This window comes from Eptatretus burgeri, chromosome 9 (genome assembly GCF_056783735.1).
Source record: "Eptatretus burgeri isolate ZD-2024b chromosome 9, Ebu_testis_v1, whole genome shotgun sequence".
NCBI classification, from domain to species: domain Eukaryota; kingdom Metazoa; phylum Chordata; class Myxini; order Myxiniformes; family Myxinidae; genus Eptatretus; species Eptatretus burgeri.
Genome location: NC_140969.1, coordinates 63,790,990 through 63,811,876, shown reverse-complemented (window position 1 = coordinate 63,811,876; position 20,887 = coordinate 63,790,990). Strand labels below are relative to the sequence as shown.

Sequence of the window (20,887 nt, the reverse complement as noted above, 5' to 3'; positions counted from 1 at the left end):
TAAAACGGGTGTGGATGTCAAACACCCCTTTAATTTAAGGAAAGCCTGATGGCATTCCCCTGTCCAATTAAATCTCAACCCCTTCTCCGTTAACCAGTGAAGGGGCCTCGCTATCTCCGCAAAGTTTGCCACAAAGCGACGGTAGTAGGAGCAAAGACCCCCAAAACCCCGCACCTGTTTAACGTTTGTAGGTACGGTCCACTCCTCTACTGCTGTAATTTTCCCTGGGTCGGTTTTCAACCCCTCGCGGCCTATCACATGTCCGAGATAGGCCACCTCTGTCGCGAACAAAGTACATTTTTCTGAGCTCAATTTCAGCCCTGCCTGCCTGAGGCGCCCAAACACCTGGTCCAAATTGGCTATTGCCTGGGGAAATGTTTTAGCGTGTACCAGGACGTCATCCAGGTACACCAGGCATGATTGCCATGGCATGCCACCGAGCACAGGCTCCATCAATCTCTCAAAGGTGGCGGGGGCATTGCACAGACCGAACGGCATTACAGTGAACTGATACAGTCCCTTCCCTGTAGAAAATGCCGTTTTCTCCTTCCCAGTCCTGTCCATCTCCACCTGCCAATACCCACTCTTAAGGTCCAGAGTTGAGAACCATTTGGAGCCTGAAACGGCGTCGAGGGTATCGTCAATTCTAGACAGGGGATAGGAGTCTTTGAGTGTCACGTTGTTAAGCTGGCGATAGTCCACGCAGAAACGCGTGGTCCCATCCTTCTTTTTGACCAGCACAACCGGTGACATCCAAGGACTTCCCGAGGACTCAATGACACCTGCATTGAGCATCTTTTCTACCTGTTCATCAGCTTCCACTCTTTTACTCCATGGGAGCCGTCGAGCAGGCTGACGGACAGGCCGGGCCCCATCGGTGTGGATCTGGTGTTTCACCAGGCCCGTACGTCCAATATCCCCGGGTGACAAGGAGAAGATTCCTATATGTCGGTCGACCAGTTTGTGCAAGGCCTCCTGCTGGGCATCCTCCAAATCTACACTACTCCGATTTACCATCTCGCAAATGGGATTGGGCCAATTCCTAGCAGACTCTGGAGACTCCCTCCGGGGCCGGTCCGGCTCGATGTTATCGTCCCTCAGCTCTGCGACTTCCACCACTGGTGTGCAATCTGCCACCTTCGTGCCCCGTTTAATAGTGCGTGGTTCCGTGCTAACATTTATTACCCGGACGGGCACGATAGGCCCATCGGTGTTTATTAGGGTGCGGCCCACGACTAAACCCGGGGTTGATTGCCCCGCCAGTAGTTCGGCCAAGCCGCAGGAGCCCTGCCAGGTTGGGTGTGCCCTCCCCATGGGCCGGGACCACTACCTCGGCACCCGGGGGAATGACCGCGGAGTCGCGAGCCTCCAGCTCCACTCTCTCATCCGTGCCCATGCCCCCCAATGGCAATTCCTCACCACCCAACTGCATGACTCCTCGGCCTAAGTCGATTTTGCAACCACCGGCGGTCAGCACATCCAACCCTATTAGACATGGGTCGCACACCTTCGCCACCCAAACCTCTATTTTTCTTTTAACAGTGCCCAATTTAAAGGTCACAAAACCACGCCCTATGATGGAGGCCGTTGCCCCGGTAGCTAGCTGCAAACTATGATTTTGCAGACGGTGGATCTCATCCCACCCGTCCACACTCGAATTCAGGACCACAGGGCTGATGATCGTGGCGCTTGCTCCTGTGTCCACAACAGCATCTACCCCTACGCCGGCAACTTTGCACCGAATTGTCAAACTACCATTGCCAATTTGGCCACAATTGATGACCTGTTGCAGCTCTGAGGGCTCTTCTCCATCTGGGTCTGTCGAACACGGCCCTGTATGCGCGGCACTTTCTAGTTTCCCTGGGACTGGTGGGGGGGTGATGTTTGGGCACGGCTATTCTGGTCTGCCCGGGGCGGAGTTGGTGATCTGGGGGGCCGTGACTCTTCCCTGCACGGGGCTTTACAATGCCACTGTAGGTGGCCCTCCTTGCCACAGTTAAAACACTGCCTGGTAAGGTGTGCGCCTCCGGTACTCTGAATTATACCCCCTCTCGTTCCGAATTGGGGCACCCCCTGATGGCCCATCCCCCGCCCCTCCTGGGCCCGACCGCTTCGGCCCAGATCTCAGCCACTGACGGTCGATCATGCCCTGGACCATCTTCTCCAACTGTGCCTGGTCGCCAAGGGTATCTCCGGCTCCCAGCGCACCGTTGTTCACGGGGCCCACCTGCCGGATTGCCACTGCATGTCACCCAGCCCCTCCAGCCAGCAACCTTGATGCCTCCAAACGGGCTGCAGTGTCAGCCGCCTTCTGGAGGTTCTCCAGGTGCCATGTGGTCAGTATTGACGCGATATCGGTGCCCGCAAGCGCCCGGACAAAATGGTCCAGGGCGAGTTCCTCCTGGTACTCCGGTGCCATATTCGTGTGTGTGATCCTCACTGCGCGGCGAATATCATGCGCCAATTCCCCCATCGTCTCATGGGGGTGTCGTTTGCGCCCTTAACAGCCTTAACAAGCTCGCTCTGCTGTTCCATACCAAACCGGTTATTTAGGGCCAAATAGAGGTCTGCCAGTGTTGCTCCTTCCAAGGGTATCGTGGTCAAGACCTCGGATGCTGCACCGCACAGTGCCGCCGTGAGCTGTGCCATGCCCTGCACCTGGTCCCAGCCGTTGCCACTGGCCACGCAGTGAAACTGGGCCAAATACGCCCTCAGGTCCGTCTTCCCATCATACGGAGGCAGTGGCACCTTCTGGCCTTTCGGGGTCTGAACCCCACCTCCCAGTCCCTGAGGGACACATGGAGGGACGGACCCCCCAGATTCCAATGGTGCCCTACCCCCGCAGAGCCCGAGCCATTCGCCCGGGGAGTTTACTACCCCCGTCTGCGTCGGTGCACACTCAGCACCGTCCTGCTTACTCCCCCATGCCATCAGACTCGCATTCTGCATACTCGCAGGAACAGTCATACTGGGGGCCCGCATTAGGCCAAGAGACCCCATGGCCTCTGCCCTCCCCAAACTCGGCATGCACACCCCCGCGTTGTGCAACCCCCTTACCTCGTTCAGTGACACCGGCCCCACCTGGTTACGATCTGCCTCGAGGGAGCGTATTCTCTCCCCCTGTTCCATAAGGAGGCCATCCTGCCTCTTACACCGGGTCTCAACACAGTCCACCAACTCTACCTTCATATCCTCTACCTTCTCATCCATTCGTGCTTGCACGTCTTTTGCTTTTTCCAAGTCGTCCTTAACCTTCTCTACCTCCCCTTGAGTCTCTACCAATCCACCTTTTACCAATTTAACTTCTTCTTCTGTCTCTTTTATATGTTTGTCCAGTCGCACTCCCATTCCCTGCGTCTCTATCTCGGCCTTCCGTCCCATCTCTTTAACCATTTCAGTCATCTATTCGTGTCTCGTTTTGCACTCTTTTTTTTTTACGGCCTCCAATTCCTTCTTTGTTTCCCGCCTTAGTTGGTCTTGTCCTTCCTTTACCTTTTTCATCCCTTGTCCTAACTTGTCTACCTCCTGTCCAACCGTTATTATTTCGCCTGTCACATCCTTCTTACCCACCTCCATCATGGACCACACACTTTTTACACTCCCTTTCAACTCGTTCACCTCCCCTCGTATCATGCTGATCTCCTTCGCCATTTTGCCTTTTGCTTCCTCCAATTCTTTCTTTCGTGCCCCTTGCCCAGCCTCGATATCCAGCCCCATGCTCTGCATTTCACCCCACATTTCTTTCATTTCCTCTTTCATTTCGTTTTTCATCTCGTTTCCCATTTGTTGCACATTCGTTTTCATGCCATCTTTTGTGGCCATGTTATCCTTCATCTCTTTTATAGATTGCATCAACATTTCCCCCACTTGGCTGATCTCAGCCGACCCCGACGAAGCCGAATCGCCTCGGTCGGTCGTGGTTTCGCTGGCGGCCGGGGAAGGATTTTGACGGAGGGGGGGGTGTCATACACCGCGGCTCCCGCCGCTGCGCCCATTGCGGACTCTGCATTTATTTGCGGGGAATAGTCAACCTGCATAATGGGAGTGTCCTGCATGGTCATTTCGTCCTGAGCCATAGATTCTAACATTTCCAAATCCATTCCTCATCCCTCCTGCCCATGCTCGCCTTGGCTGAACATTTTACGTGCTGGGAATAAAATTTATAACGCTCGTAATTTGGGGACACCGGGGGGGGGGGGGGTTGCTCCGTATACCCCTGATCCGACTCCGTGAATTTTGCTGCGGAGGGGGCCGAATCGCACTCCTGACAACCAGTTGTTACAGGCCGGGGCTCGGCCGCCAACCGTCCGCTCTGAACGGAACCGCAAGTCGAGTCGGCCCGACCGATCGCCCGGAATATAGATCGCCGCCCGGATAACTCTGAGCGACGGGTCCTTGTACAAGAACCGAAATACGCCAATCGGCAGATCACGTGGGGTAGGGTCGATTGCCAATCTTCAATTTACCTAAATACCCACGTGATCCAGCTACCGGGGTATTCCACCCTCGACGGAACTCGTACGGAACAAACCGCCGAGGCGAGCTTGTCCGTGCGCGATTTTGAGCGGCGTAATCGCCGAGAACCGTCGGTCCAACTGTCCCCCTATTATGGCAAACCAACGGCTTTCTAACTCCCAACACACGAAATGTTCAGTCAATGAGGGAATGGACGCAACGAGCAGGTTTACATTCACACAAGGACATTTATTATAATGAAACACATATGCCATTAAATAAGGCAAAACACGTATGCAATTATACAAGCAACAAAAGCACGACAAAAGAACTACAACCGTCTACTTAATATGTACAGTCATTTACACTTAACAGCATTTCCTACTTATTAGACAGGCCCACGGACACACGTACGCGTGCACGCGCGCGCGCGCACACACACACACACACACACACACACACACACACACAAGAAACGGTGGCTGAGGCCTTTCATCACGAGCTCCAGCTCGGAGGACAGGTGAGCTGAAAATCAGAGCTTGACTCGAACCTTTCCACCTCATGTGGTCTTCAACTTGTCCGGACACGGGCTCCAGCAAGAGTGAGCTGGATCTAATCGCCGCGATCCTTCCCGAGCTCCCGCGAATCCTCCCGCGCTTCTCAACACGTGCCAGTGAGACGAGGCGCCGATCCTTCCTGTCGATCGTCGCTTCCCCGAGGATCCAACTCCAAGAAGAGGCCGATGCGTCGCACCAAGCCGGGAAAGAAAATGGAGAACAAAAAGCTCCACGAACCAAGAAGGAGAGGAAGAAGAGGAAGAAGCCTCCACTCGCAGCTCGAGCCGAACAACTGGCTCAAGTTCCTTCCAAAACAAAGCAGCACCCGAAGCTCACTGAGCCAGCCGATGCAAAAAGCTTCCGAAGGCCTCAAGCCAAGCAGGACCCGATGGCCTGCTGAACAACTGCTCTCTCCGAAGCAAAAAGCTTACTCCTCCCACGGGACTCTGCACACAAACTCTGCACACGGGACTCAGAACGGGACTCTTCACGAACTCTGCCACGGGATTCCCACGAACTCAGCCCTACCATGGGACTCCCAAACGAACAAAGAAAAGATGTCCTCTTTATTCTTTGCACACCCTCCCCTGCACCCGGCGTGACTCATGCCCTCGTGATCCACCCCCCGCTCAACCACGGGTGGGAGGGAGTTGTTGACGTCACCGCAGGGTTCTTCTTCCTCTTCGCAGAAGAGGGGGAGGGACTTCTCCATTGTTCGCTCCCTAACTATTAAATTGATCCGCAGCGCATCTAATCGATTTCAAAACATTTAAACAATGGAAGGTGAGCTATCTCGGGAACATGCACTTATCGACATAGCTGACTAAGGGAACCTGTATGTTGTGTGCAATTGAATTCCAAATTCGTAACAATATATATATATATATATATATATATATATATATATATATATATATATATATATATATATATATATATATATATATATATATATATATATATATATATATATATATATACACACACCTCCATGTACGAGCTTAAACAAGGAAATGACACCATTTCCCATGTTGCACTCTCAAGTTAATGGTTGCTTCAGCAGTAAACACCAATCTTCTTGATGTTTTTCTGAAGTCTAAATAACCTCATCTTCACTGGGTGACCCAACTTGTGATAACCTAAAGATGGTTGGACCTCACAAAAAAAAACACCAACAACATACAGACGCTCTCCTTGATCGGCTTTCACAGAGTGGAATTATTAAATCTATCTCTGGCCTGGCATGGTGGCAATTGTTCATGTTCAGCCCACTGCCTTAACCAATCCTTCTTTTTATTATTTTGCTATGAATTGTACTGAAGTGAAAATTATTCGTTTTGACACAACTCATCATGATGTCTTGTACCAAAGTTGTGGCATCATGCTGGACTCGTAGTCCCCTTTTATTGTCTTCAAGAGTGAGACTCATGGAAGAACAAGGTTGACCTAAAGGTGGGGATTGCAGAACTATATTATACTTCACCTTGCCAAAATTGCAATGCGCCCAATGAAAGGAAACTTGAGTGTTGATGAAATTGGTCATAAGAGTAAAATTCACTACTTCTCTTAAATTAATGGATCCAAAATGTCAGTTAAAAGCGAGACGAAATGGGCAGTAAGCATCGGTTGTGGTATTTGTGGATAAGTATTAGTAAATGCCCCAAAATGAACGACGAAAATTGGTGGTTACGTGTTCAAAGTTGTTGTAGCATGCATCGGTGAATCGTATTGTGAACTGCTTGATGTACTCAGCTAATTTTGACTGTGGATGGCAGTATTGTACTGTAAACTGCTTGGTGAGATTTGTGAAGATGCTGGGACGTTCTGAGATGAAACTTGCAGAATAGATGAGAAATGCATTTGCTGGAAGGCACGGGATCATTCTGTTGCTATATAAACCCGTGGGAGGGAAGTGTGGAGAGACGGGTGACATGTGACAAGACGTGTGTTTTGATCGTCCCCATGATAGATTTATCTCTGATGAGTGAACGAAGTGTTAAGGTCCAGAGTGGTTGTTAATGCATGGAGCCGATGATAATCAGGTTGATTAAAACTCATTATGATTGCGCATAGGGAAAGAATTCCTTTGTTTGTTTGTTTTTTGCATACATGGTCGAGGCTCATATGAGAGCTAACACACAACGTACAACAAGGGGGGCAGGAGACTAGAGGGGCAGGAGAAGGAAGGACAAAACAGTGGGGGACAGAAACATTAGGAGATCTGTGGAAGGGAGAGGGAGGGGTGGGGAACACGGGGTATACAAGATGGACACCACGGGGACTTTCATGACCTTACACGACAGGGAACTTTCGGGAACGAAGGCAGGGAATTTGAAGGAGGTGGGTTTGGGGTGGATTAACGGGGGTAGAAAAGATTGTTGTTTTGGATGGCGGATGATAAGAGGTGGTGGTGAACAACTGTTTTGAAGACCTGGAGGGAAGAATGAGATTGAAGAGAGTGTGGGAGTATATTGCAAAGGCGGGGAAAAAGAGGAATAAAAGAGTGAAGGTGAGCAGTGATTCGTGATTTTGGTAGAGGTTTGCTGGTGGACCATGAGTGCCCTGCGGAAATATGGGGGGGGGTGGGGACGACGACGACATATCACAGAGAGACCGGGGGGGAGGCGGGGGGGCGATACCAGGGAGGAGACGGTAGAAGACAGAAAGACCACTGACCTGCCTGTGGTGAGAGAGAGTGAGAGGCCCAAAGACAGCCTCCCCGTGAGAGATACCGATGATCCTAAATGCCTTGGTTTCCACAGCGTAAAGCCGAGAAAGGTGAGAGGCAGGAGCACCAGCCCAGAGGGGAGAGCAGTACTCCATTAGGCTGTGGGTGAAGGCTTTGTATGTGGTCAGAAGCTCAGGTGGGCCGAAGAAGGACGTTGCATGATGGCGGATGCCCAGTCAGCAACTGTCTTTTGAGGCCAGCTTGGAAATGTGGCTTTCCCAGGAAAGATCATGGCAAATAGTGAGACGCAGAAGCTTGAATGAAAGGACTGCTTCCAGAAGATTGGTGAGAAAGTCGATGGGGGTGGTTCCAAACGGTCATTTTGGAGAGAAAAAGTGAGTGTGAGATTTGTCAGTATTGAAAGACATGTTCCACGTGTTGGACCAATTTGTGATTTTATCTAGATCTGCAGAGAGCGAAGAACTCTTCAATTATTCTGAATGGGACAGAGCACGAGAGAGAACAACGTGAAGTGAGTCGATCATTGGACGGCCCCGACGGACACTGCAAGGATATCGGGTGAGAACGACGCGACAGGACTTGATCGTTCGACAGCCTCAGAGGACGAGGTGAACATGCATGAGTTGAGCCGGCAGGACAGGGAACAGGGACACTGGTGGGTGGAAACAACTCAACACAGGAATCATTATTGGACATTCTATATAATGGGGTCATTCCATGTCAAATCAGCCAAAAAAATGAAAGCTACCTTAACATATATGAGAAAGGTTTGCCGAGTTATAGCTCAAAATTCCAAGCAGTGTCCGAGATATGGCCCTACAAACACCTTAGGGGTGTTTCAATTCTGGCAGTTGCGAGTTGCAGATTTGTATCTGAAGCATTTTTGGAGGGCTCTAAATTCCAGAGTTTTACAAACAGAGTTCTGAAAATTCACACAAATGGTGTCTATTAGTGAGACTTTCAGAATCTAACATCAAAAATGTTCTACTTAAAATACTTTTTAAGATAAGTACTCTCAAAAGTAGTGATTTGTAACATGCAGTCAAAAAAAATTGAGTTTTCAAATTGCTGCCAGCAGTCAGTTTATTCATCATGAAGAATTTTTTTGCCTGATTTACATAATCGAGTGACTGGATCATTTACACAAGAAAACTGAAACCTTTTGGAGCAAAATCTTAGGTGCTCTAGGTGTCTGGACTTTGCTGCAGACTCAACGACACTGAAATTTACCCCGGTTTTACCCCAAGTGTTCACCATGTTGACAGTTACACAGCTTTTTTACATTTTTGTCACTTAAAGACACATACATAGGCAAACTGTGGTAGAAAATTCAAGAGTTGTTCTCAATCTCTTCTATTTTTAAACGAAATTATTTTTAAAAATGCATCAATTTCTAATGATTCTGCAGTCCCAAAAGCTACTTTTTTTTCCAATAATTTTTTTTACTAACAAACATATAGAAAAAGTAAAGATATTGTAAGGAAGTATGACTTAAGTGGAATCTAACAATATATGAATCAGTTTATGAAAGCTTAAAGAAGTGTACCAAAATCATTTCCAAAGTTAGGTATGAAGCACAACTTCATCTTATTTAGGCTTTAACCTAATACACAGTCCTGTAGTAACTGCCAATGATCATTGTTACATTTTATTATATCCTGGCAATTATAAAACTAATCACTGTTCACTTTGTACAATGGATCCAAGTACATTGGTCCAAACAATTTGATATGAAATTATGAAAAAAAAAGTTGAATCAGATATTGTACCTACATTTACAAATGGATGTAGACTTTCGTACAATGTACACTAAGTATATAAACAATTCGATATGCAAATGAATATTTATAATGGTGATTATTATGATCACATTATGTGTCTTAATTTGTAGTTGAGATTGGCGGCGGCTTTAAACTAAAATATCCTTTTAAAAAAATGTGAGCCAAATTAAAGTAACCACATACTTTCTCTGACCAAAAAACACAACAATTTGATCATTGTGGTGCCAACTTATGAATGTTTGGCATGGCTTCCACTTCAAAAGAACACCTATTGCTTTTATTCTACATCTTTCATCGAACATGTTTTTTTTTAAAAAGTAGTGGGCCTTTTTAAAAATAGAAGGGATTGAGAACAACTCTTGAATTTTCTACCACAGTTTGCCTATGTATGCATCTTTAAGTGACAAAAATTTAAAAGAGCTGGGTAACTGTCAACATGGTGAACACTTGGGGTAAAACCGGGGTAAATTTCAGTGTCATTGAGTCTGGAGCAAAGTTCAAACACCTATAGCACCCAAGATTTTGCTCCAAAAGGTTTCAGTTTTCTTGCGTAAATGATCCAGTCACTCGATTATGTAAATCAGGCAACAAAATTCTTCATGATTAATTAACTGACTGTTGGCAGCAATTTGAAAACTCAATTTTTTTTGATTACATGTTACAAATCACTACTTTTGAGAGTACTTATCTTAAAAAGTATTTTAAGTAGAACATTTTTTATGTCAGATTCTGAAAGCCTCACTAATAGACATTTGTGTGAATTTTCAGAACTCTGTTTGTAAAACTCTGGAATTTAGAGCCCTCCAAAAATGCTTCAGATACAAATCTGCAACTCGCAACTGCCAGATTTGAAACACCCCTAGGGTGTTTGTAGGGCCATATCTCAGACACGACTTGGAATTTTGAGATATAACTTGGCAAACCTTCCTCATATATGTTAACAAAAAAAAAATGTTAACAAAATCCGTTCTCAAGAATGATCTCATTCTTTCCCTCACCTATTATTCCTCCGTGTCCCTTGAGAATTTTTTTCAGAAAAATCTGAGGGGGTCACCGCAACCCCCGGCTGAAATGACACGGAATGAGCCAATGGTGAATTTCCTCATTTGACTTTGAATCTGTTTATTTGAAATACAAGTTTCAAAAACGTTACGCTGTTGATGTGGTAACTATAACATCGCTCAGAAGTCACAGACTCCCAATTGACAAAGATCCATTTGATTGGTAGCTGACCTGTACAGTCATTCATTCTCGAAGCACAAACCTTGGATTGCAGTTGTTAGAGAACTAGCTGGGTTCGGCACCACAAACAGCATGCGTACATTAAAAAGAAGGAAACCCCAAGGCATATACGACATAAAACCTCAAATGTCAATGAGACATGCACAGGTAAGTGGTTCAATTAGCACTCAGCATGACTCTAAGATTCGTTTTAGGCTTCTTTGGTGAAAAAAAACCAACTCTTATTTGCAGTGCAGGATGAAAGTAAATGTTTATTAGAGATATGCATTCGGTGACAAACAAAAGCTCAGACTCCCATGGCTTGTATTTTAATAATTGTCTGTTCATTTGAAAACGATTTGGAGGTTATCATTAGATATTATGTTGCTACCTGTTTAAACAATGCTCAAAATAATATACACAACACAATTTGCATTTTATCATCTTGGCATACCTGTAAAATCCGGTCGAGTGGCTTTAACCCAGCTCTGTCAGCAGGCCCCCCTGGCCTCACCGAGGTTACGTAGACACCCTGTTCTGCTAAGGTGTCTGTGATGCTAAAGCCAAAGTCCACCATGTCATCTGATCTGTGCAGGACCACCTGTCCAGAAGGCACAGTGTCAATATGTACACCCCAGTCCAATGGCAGATTTGATCCAATTTTATGAAATAATTGCAGCATTGTTTGACGTCAATAAGATTGCATTTTCAGTTAAATGGCCAATTATGGAAAAACTCAATCCTATCGGCAATATGGACTGATTACTGTGGGTCCAATATAAGGGCCCAACCATAAGGACCCAACTCCAGTTTCCACACAAGAAGGGCTTGTGACCTGATATTATGTCCCACCCGAAAAGAGTGAAATGACACTCAATTCATGTATATATTGCAAGTATAATATTTTCCAATACAGACAAAAAGGTTTTGCCTTTTATATTGATAGTAGAATATGTAAATAAATCATGGATAGGAAAGGACATTATTGGACATGTTGTGTCCTCCCCCCTCCTTTGATCTCATTCTTTCCCTCACCTATTATTCCTCCAAGTGTCCCTCTACCCTGCTGTTTGTGCGTTTTCCTGCTTTTCACAACATGTTCTCCTTGTTTTGTTCTATTCTGCATTCTAGCTCTTCTATGAGCCTTGACATTGCATGCAAAAAAGACAATAAATGAATACATATAATATATGGGATTTGAAGCTGGATTTAGAGTATTATGAGCCATCACTTGAGATGGGAACAACAAACAGGCAAACCATGTTCTTGTTAAAATCCCAACATTTTACAAATCAAGCCATGTAGATTTACCAATATTTGGATTTTCACTCCAGAGTGATAAGAAATCGCTACATTTCCTAACACCACTTCACAATGTAAAATCTACTTCATAACCAGACCTTTGTCACAAATTGATTGAGCCACTTATATGTTCTCTACAAATTGATGAAAGGAAGAAGTGAGGGTAGGGAAGAAAAGTGAAAATATGTCACAAGGTGCTGATGACAGGAGTTACGAATGGATAGAGGAATTGGAATAGAACATTCGAAAGAAGGGATGGTGGGTCAAAAATTCTGCCGTGATTGCATACATAATACAAAATCAAATCCAAATTGCACATACAAGTCAAAAATGGAACAAAACTGTCGGCCATTATAAAACACAATGAAGATGAAATGGTCGAAAATTCAGATTAAAATTAGAGCTTTTCGGGAGCTTCCCTGAAGGCCATGGTCGCTTGGTCAATGCTCGACAAATTTTAACCCTCTTAATAGTTCTGTTTGCCGACTGTCTCCTCATATTGCATTCTTTTCTGCATAATCCCTCAATTAACATTTTCTGCAAAAACTAACCAAAAAAATCAAAACCAAACGTGAAGATAAAAAGGGTGATTAAGATAAAATGAAGAAGCAACACAAACCTTTTTAGAGCATATGAGCCATGCACAGCTCCATTACACGATGAAACCAAAACAATTGTTATATTATAATTTTATTCTATTGTTCACAATTGAGACTTACTTGCCTCCATTGCATTTGTCATTGTGTCGCATTCAGCTAGTAGTACTGCTTCATCAGACATGTCTTGAACCGCGTTGGCTGGTCGGTGAGTTAATATCATGGAAGGTGTTTGGGGACGTGCACCAATTTGGATATAATGTTGTGTGACGGAGTGCTATGTAGTTGGTTATTACATTTTGAAAAATATAATCTATTAATTTTTTAAATAAATCAAATAGGACATTGAAGGCCTGAAGAGGATGCACTGGGATTTGTATGCAATTTACCATTTCAATAAGAAAATTTTAACCATACCAATAAACCGACTTTCCGGTATCCTGGTTGCCTGTCAGAAGCTCATGCGGTATGGCTGCATGCCTTGCATTGCAATGAGGCAACGGATTTGATGGGGGCAGTACCAGATAAAACACTTGAGGCTCTGTAGTTTTATCTAACTAGTAACGGTGACAGCACACAGAACAGAACTGTATTACTGTATCATGGTGACAAACACCAAGCAGCATGACGTGTCCAGCTAGCCAAGTTCCAGCATAAGAATTGAAGCAAGAAACACCCCACTTGTGTTTTGCCTCCTTTGGGCTACCGACCCTGCCCCCATCCCCGTTCTTAAAGGAGTGAGCTGCAGCACACTCTCGCTGGATCGAACAAATTCCACACAGCTTATATCACTGTGCATGCCCCCAGGGCAATGTGAGACAGCAGTTTTAATGAACTAGTGGGCCCATTGGTCCATTGGAACAAATTTTAATTGGTCTTCATGGCCTTGCAGCACACCTGCCTGCTGTACTGCTTGAGCATTAGCTTGCCTTTTACCAAGCCCAGATGTGTTTGGGCAGAGCGGGGATTATATGTTTGTTATTGTTATTGCCAAATGATACTACTATTATTATTGTTGTTAATATTATTAGTATTAATTGATATATGCTTTGTTACAATGTTGTCAGAATTTCTGTTATTAATTTTGTAATTAGAATGCCATGCCATGGAAGGACCTGTTAAGCTGCTCTATACACCTTAGCATGGTGTACATTTAAAACATGGGAATTTTTCTTCTGGAATTTTGTCGTTAATTCACCTAATCAACTCAGGAGATCATGATGATCATTTTGGTGTATCACAATCTACATCAGAAAGGTTCAGTAGAACTCCATAAAAAACATTCCTCACATACACAAGTTGATTCTGACAAAGGAAGTTGATCCACACAAACCTTGTGATTTTCATAGTGGACTAGAATATAAGACCCATCGCTTTGCTGAAGGAAATACCAATCTTTGCTGTGATAGCTAATCAATAGGGCAAGAAGAAAAAGGATTCTGAGTGCAGGGATAACCAGCGTCGCAAGTTGGCGTTTGCAGTTTTGCCACGTGTTCCCATATACCCATAAAAAAATGTAATAACTGTTTTTTTCATCACAAACCTTCCCGGGAATTTCCTGAATCCATCATAGTTCAATTTATTGAAATCCGTTAATCCGTTCTCAAGTTATAACACGGCAGACAAACAAATAGACAAGCCAAAATATACGTATATACATAGATAAAGAAAGAACAAGATGGTATTCATAGGATATAGTAAGGTTAGCAATGTAATCTGGCTCAATTTTGCTGATAATTTTGATTTCTCTGTTGATTTGGGTACTTGAGGATGTGTAGAATACAGAATTGAACACTGTCCAATTTACAATTTTGGTACCGGTACCTTAATTAGGCAATTCATGTAATTTAATTGATTCCCCGATAGAGGGAATGCCTTATAACTTCTGAAAAAATGGACATAGAAGGATGAATTTGGTGTCTAAATGCAGGCTTTTGGTCCGGGAATTGATTGGACCAAAAATCTTGCCGATTGGAACACTCCTTATTTATCAGGTATCCAAAATGGCCGCCCACAAACCCCTCTGATACAGGAGTTTTCTTATAACTCCCAACTTGGTAGAAATGGAACGATGATTTGTGTGTTCCAATAATGGTTTTCAGGTATGGGGAATTAAATTATGCAATACTTTTTGCTGTTGAAGCATCTCTCATAAGTATAAATCCAATATGGCTGCCGTACGATACACTTGATGAATAGCCGATATAACTTTTGAAGTAAAGGATGTAAAAATATGGTTTTGGTATCTAATCATAGGTTTTCAGGTATGGGGAGTTGATTAAAGATAAGATTTTGTTGATTGGGGCATTCTATATTGTCATAAATCCAATTCCAGCTCACATAAGAACATGAGCTATTCATGGGTTATAGCGAAGCCATTTTCATTTTTATCCCATTATACTTTTTTTGTTCTGTCAGAGATTCTAAGGAGATTGAACGGCAAGACCAGAACCCAACATCGGAATCATGGCAGAGCAGTGGATGGCAAAATGCATCATCTGTGATGGCAAATACTCAAAAAGCCAAAGACTTGCGTGTGGTGCATCCATCGAGTACATCACAGATATTCTAAAATATGCCAGGCAATATCTCGAAAATGGTGACATGAAATACAAATATGTTTTTGAGGCGATGAGTGAACTTTCTCCTGTAGATTTTGCACTCATTAAATATCATAGTAGCTGCCACAACAAAGTAATTCACGTAGGTAATGTGAAAAAGGTTGAGAAACTATTTGCAAATTTATCTAAACTTTCTGATAATTCAGCAATGCCAGCCAGAACTTGTCAAAGCTGAACGAAACCATCAGAGAATATGAAATGGCAGTGACACCTCACTCAATGTTTGCAGGGGACAGTTCTTTACTCATCCCGACTGACAAGAGTTCCGTCATGAAGACCATTGAAGAAATGCCCATCCTGGTGATGAATAACACGGTGGTGGAGTTGGTGGATATTGACATGATTGAACCAGAAAAAGCACACGTCATTGATGGGCAAGCCGTTGTGCAAGGATTAATGAAAACTTCATCAATGAAGACCACCGATGACTGCTCCACTCTCCTTGTCAAACGTATACAGCGTATGCTGAAAGGTTATCACGAGGGATGAGTTATCTTCAACAAGTACATCAATGACTCAGGCAAAAAGAACTGCAAAGTGATCTCTCCCCACTGAGTTTGAAGTCAGTGACATCACAAATATCACCAAGGTAATAACGAAAGTTTCTGGCTCACACCAAAACCAAATCAAGGCTGACAGAGCACCTGAGCAAGAAGCTCCTACTCGCTTTCAAAGATTCTGACATAGGATTCTGCATTGCCTATGGGAGCAACTGCTATGCTAAATGCCCAGGCATTATTGCAAATGCGATGAGACTGCATTCTCATGAGGCAGCAGACACATAGATATCGTTGCATGTCCTTGATATCTCTCGTCCATCAACTCGAGATACCGATGTTTGGTCTCTAGATTCTGACGTTCTTCTTCTTGTTATGGATGTGGCCGCTACAATGCCAGCACTGCATGAAAGGAAGTTGAATGTGATAACACAAAGAGGCAAGATTTACGGTACAAATGACATTCATGAAAGGGTGCAAGTACCGGGAGAGGAAAAAAACCAAAGTCTTGCACTTTGGTGAATCCGTATATCTCACTTCCAGATGGCCACCCTGTTCTACAGTGCTTCCATCACTTTGATGAAATCGACATGCACATAAATGATTAAACCATCGGGCATTTCGAGTGATTTGTCACCCAGGTCTACTCTCAGAACACAAAATGCACTACCCTAGCAGAACTCAGATGGGAGTTCTTCCACACCAGGAATGTCGAGGGGAAAAACCTACCACCCACTCGTGGAACACTCGTTCCTCACATACAGAGTTAATTATATTTGTACGAGAGACGGGTTATCGTGAACCCAACCCATCCATACCCGCAACCAAATCAAATGGCTGGAAGCTGGTTGAAAATCAACTCATGCTAGTATGATGTTTGAACAAACCGGCCCCTGTAGCAGTTCTCGAGTTGATTAAGTGTGGGTGTAAGAGCAGCTGTGAAGGCAAAAAAAATTGCTCCTGCATTAAAAACAAGCTCAAATGAGCTAAGATCCTCGTCCTCTTTATGATGACGTCATAAAAACGAATATGACGTCATTGTGATGTATGAGGTTTGCGATATATTATCTGTGCTAATGCCCGGCTTGATTCCCGCAAACAAAATTCAAACAGCTTGCCTAGTTTCGGAGATAATGGTATAGGCGATTTCCATTAGCGGCGATATTATGACATCAACTTTTTTTCTAGGAGGAATTTTCAAAATTGGAGATGGTTACTGCCTGCGTGTGGGCTTTCTGCATATACATGGCAAGATTCACGAAGATCCGATGAAAACTCTGGGTTGTGAAACAAAAAATGTCAAAAAATAGGAATGACGTCATAAAAATTGATATGACGTCATAGTGACGTATCATATGTGTGGTAATTCATCTCTGCTAATGCCCTGTTCGATTCCCGCAAAAAGAATTCAAAAAGCTTGCCTAGTTTCGGAGATAATTTTTTAGGCGATTTCCATTAGCGGAGATATTTTGACGTCATAGCTTTTTTTTGTAGGAAGAATTTTCAAAATCGGAGATGGTTACTGTCTGAGCAGGGTATTTTTACATATATATGCCAAGTTTCAGGAAGTTTCGATGAAAACTGTAGGCTGTGAAATAAAAAAGTCCACAAGAAGAAGATGAAGAACAACAACGTGAGTAAGACTGAGAGATCCTCCACGAGGATCTAAAAAAATATTTGTTTGTACACCTCTTTGTAAATGCACTGATTGTTCAAATGTGCTGGATTACCGGGTTGATGATGATGATGATGATGATGATGATGTTTAAGATTGTACATATGTATGTGGATGGCTTAATTTGATTGTTGGTTAACATGATGAGGTTTGATGATTAGGGCGCGGTAATTTGGTCACGGGAAACTTGGTCACGGTAAAACGGTCACAAGGCAATTTGGTCACGGTAAAATGGTCACAAGGTAATTTGGTCACTAATTTGGTCACGAGGTAATTCGGTCACAAGGTAATTTGATCATGATATTATTATTATTATTATTATTATTATTATTATTATTATTATTATTATTATTTATTCACTGCATTTAAGGCCAGTAAGGCCCAAGAGCAGTAATAAACATTTTCATTTCATGGCCGGCGAATCTTGTTGGCATAATGATGTATTGACCAAGTTTACTGACTACTATAATGGAATCGATTGTCTCTCTCAACTTTTAAATTCCGATTACATTATAGTAGTCAGTAAACTTGGTCAATACGTCATTATGCCAACAAGATTCGCCGGCCATGAAATGAAAATGTTTATTACTGCTCTTGGGCCCTACTGGCCTTAAATGCAGTGAATAATAAATAATAATAATAATAATAATAATAATAATAATAATAATACCATGACCAAATTACCTTGTGACCGAATTACCGTGACCAAATTACTGTGACCAAATTACCTTGTGACCGTTTTACCATGACCAAATTACCTTGTGACCGTTTTACCGTGACCAAGTTTCCCGTGACCAAATTACCTACATTCTGATGATTTATGGCATGAGAAGATGACCAGTTGATATGATGGATGACGAATGGTGGAGGATACCATGGATATGATATGGTGATGAACATGTTTTCACTCAATGTCCGATGGTCTCACTTGAATTTATCACGTTCTTACGTTGGCTATAATTGGATTTATGACAATATTGAATGCTCCAATCAACACAATATTATCTTTAATAAATTCCCCATACCTGGAAACCTATGATTAGATACCAAAGCCATATTTCTATATCCTTTACTTCAAAAGTTACATCGGCACATCGGCTATTCATCGGGTGTATCATACGGCAGCCATATTGGATTTATACTAACTCGTGCGTGCCCGTACGTGCGTGTAACCCGTAATGGGGAACGCGCTCTAACTTGGCCATAACTTGGGAACCACTTATCCGATTAATTTCAAACCTTTTGAAAGGCAAACCAACAGAGATTGCTAGAATTATACATAGATAGATACTGTGGGTGCAAAACGCCAAGCAACGTGTCCTGCCATTGGTTTGGTAAATAAATGGCCATAACTTGGGAAACCCTTGGGAAACAGCTGAAACGGATGAAGAAGAATGATATCAAACCTTGAAAAGGCACATACTCAGGTCCACCGCGTCAGCTGTGATGTCATATCAAACAAAGAAGAAGAATTGATGTCAATTGTGACGTCATAGCAACGTGTCCTGTCATTGGTTTGGTAAATAAATGGCCATAACTTGGGAACCACTTGTCCAATTAATATCAAACCTTGAAAAGCCACATACTCAGGTCCCCAGCAATATACCTGGCAAGTTTCAATTAGATCGGACCAGTGGTTGTCGAGAAACATCGGTCACAGACAGACAGACAGACACACAGCGATTGCTGGAATTATTGGATTTATAATCATGAGGATTTATACATATTGGATTTATACAGACAAATCATCACTCCATTTCCACCAAGTTGGTAGTTATAAGAAATCTCCAAAATCAGGAGGGTTTGTGGGTGACCATCTTGTATCTGTGGTAATGAGGAGTGTTCCAATCAGCAAGATTTTTGGTCCAATCAATTCCCGTACCAAAAGCCTACATTTAGACACCAAATTCCTCCTTCTATGTCCATTATTTCATAAGTTATAAGGCATTCCCTCTTTCGAGTAATCAATTAAATTACATGAAATGCCCAATTAAGGTACCGGTACCAAAATGTCAATTGTAAATTGGACAGTGTTCAATTCTGTATTCCACACATCCTCAAGTACCCAAATCAACAGAGAAATCAAAATTATCAGCAAAATAGAGACAGAGGCCCTATTTCTTCCCTCCCAAACCTCACAAATACATACTCCGCACAGTCTTGAGAAGGACTTTGTGCGAGCCAACTCATTTGTCACCAAACTAACTCAAATCGATCTAGTTTTGTCACAACCCATCCACATCATGATATGTATGTATATATATATATATATATATATATATATATATATATATATATATATATATATATATATATATATATATATATATATATATATATATTGTTGTGGTTGACCAAATTCGCAAACCACCATTCAGGTCCCTTAGGTGAGATATCTCGGTAAGTATATGTGTAGTTAGGCCCAAACCCGTTGTCTAGAGGGAATAAATGTCATTCATGAGGGCTGCGACTCTTCAGGATAGCCGTTTTTCTTTTACTATCTTTATTTTGGACCAGCCGCCATTATTACCACCACCAACCACATCTCAACAGCCATCACAACAACAACCACCAACCACAACGCCGCTTCACCACAACCGCCACAACCTTTACCGTCACAAATCGCCACCATCGCATCACCGTCATCTCGCGCCACTCGTGGGCACCGATGCTGGACTCGTGCGGGGCGCGCACCGAGCAGCGTGTTCAAAAACATCACGGACTTTCCGCAGAAAAACGGATCAAAAACGACTCATGCCCACTTTTGTTCCGTCCAATCGGTGAGCGAGGGGCGATTTGGCCCCGCCTCCAGGGCGTTGGAGGGCGGTCGCTATATGCAAATTCATGGATCAAAAAGCATTCACGCCCACTTTTCCTCGGGCCAATGGGGAGCCAGCAAGAGAGGTGAAGGGTCGGAGGCAGAGGGTCAAGGGTGAAAGAGCGAAGCCACGGGGCTTATAAAAACGACTGCGTTCGTCAGACAAGTTGAGTAAGAGGGGAGTAAGAGTTCAGTTGGAAGTTGAGGAAGAGTTCAGTTGGAAGTTGAGTTGAGAGTGTGCGGAGTTCAAAGGAGTCGTCGGTGGAGCTGGAAAGAAGTGGTACTAGTCGGAGTGAAGAGGACGGAGCTGTGGAGAGGCGAAGGCGGACGAGGGGGTGCTCGCGTCGGTGCCGGGGGCTGCACAGAGAGAGGCCAGCAACGCGACCGAGGTGGAGGAGGAGACGCTCGCCGCGGGACCCGAGACAGGGTTAAATCCTCCTTTCCCCGAGCATCAGCAACCCCCTCCTGTTTCCCCCCGCGCTGAGATAGTGCGACAAAGGGGGCCCCCTTCCCACCCCCTACCAGACACTGTCCGCGAGGCCCGCGGAGTTGAGGCACCACCGCCGCTCTGCGTCACATCATCAGACGGGTAGGCCCGACACGGTCTCGGCCCCAGGCCCGCCTACCCCCTCATCCTGGAGGGTGGTTCTCTTTTCTTTTGCTTTGGGAATATGT

General features: G+C 44.2%; 1 protein-coding gene across 5 annotated transcripts in view; it reads right to left on the bottom strand.

Moving 5' to 3' along the window:
- The window catches only part of LOC147020212 (glutamate receptor-interacting protein 2-like), a 588,802-nt gene that overhangs the window by 64,880 nt on the left and 503,035 nt on the right, over positions 1 to 20,887 (bottom strand). For all 5 annotated transcript variants that reach the window (XM_085895375.1, XM_085895376.1, XM_085895372.1 and 2 more), the window contains one exon: positions 11,158 to 11,304. In XM_085895375.1, the coding sequence (XP_085751501.1) occupies positions 11,158 to 11,304 (147 nt within the window). The remainder of the gene's footprint in view (positions 1 to 11,157; positions 11,305 to 20,887) is intronic.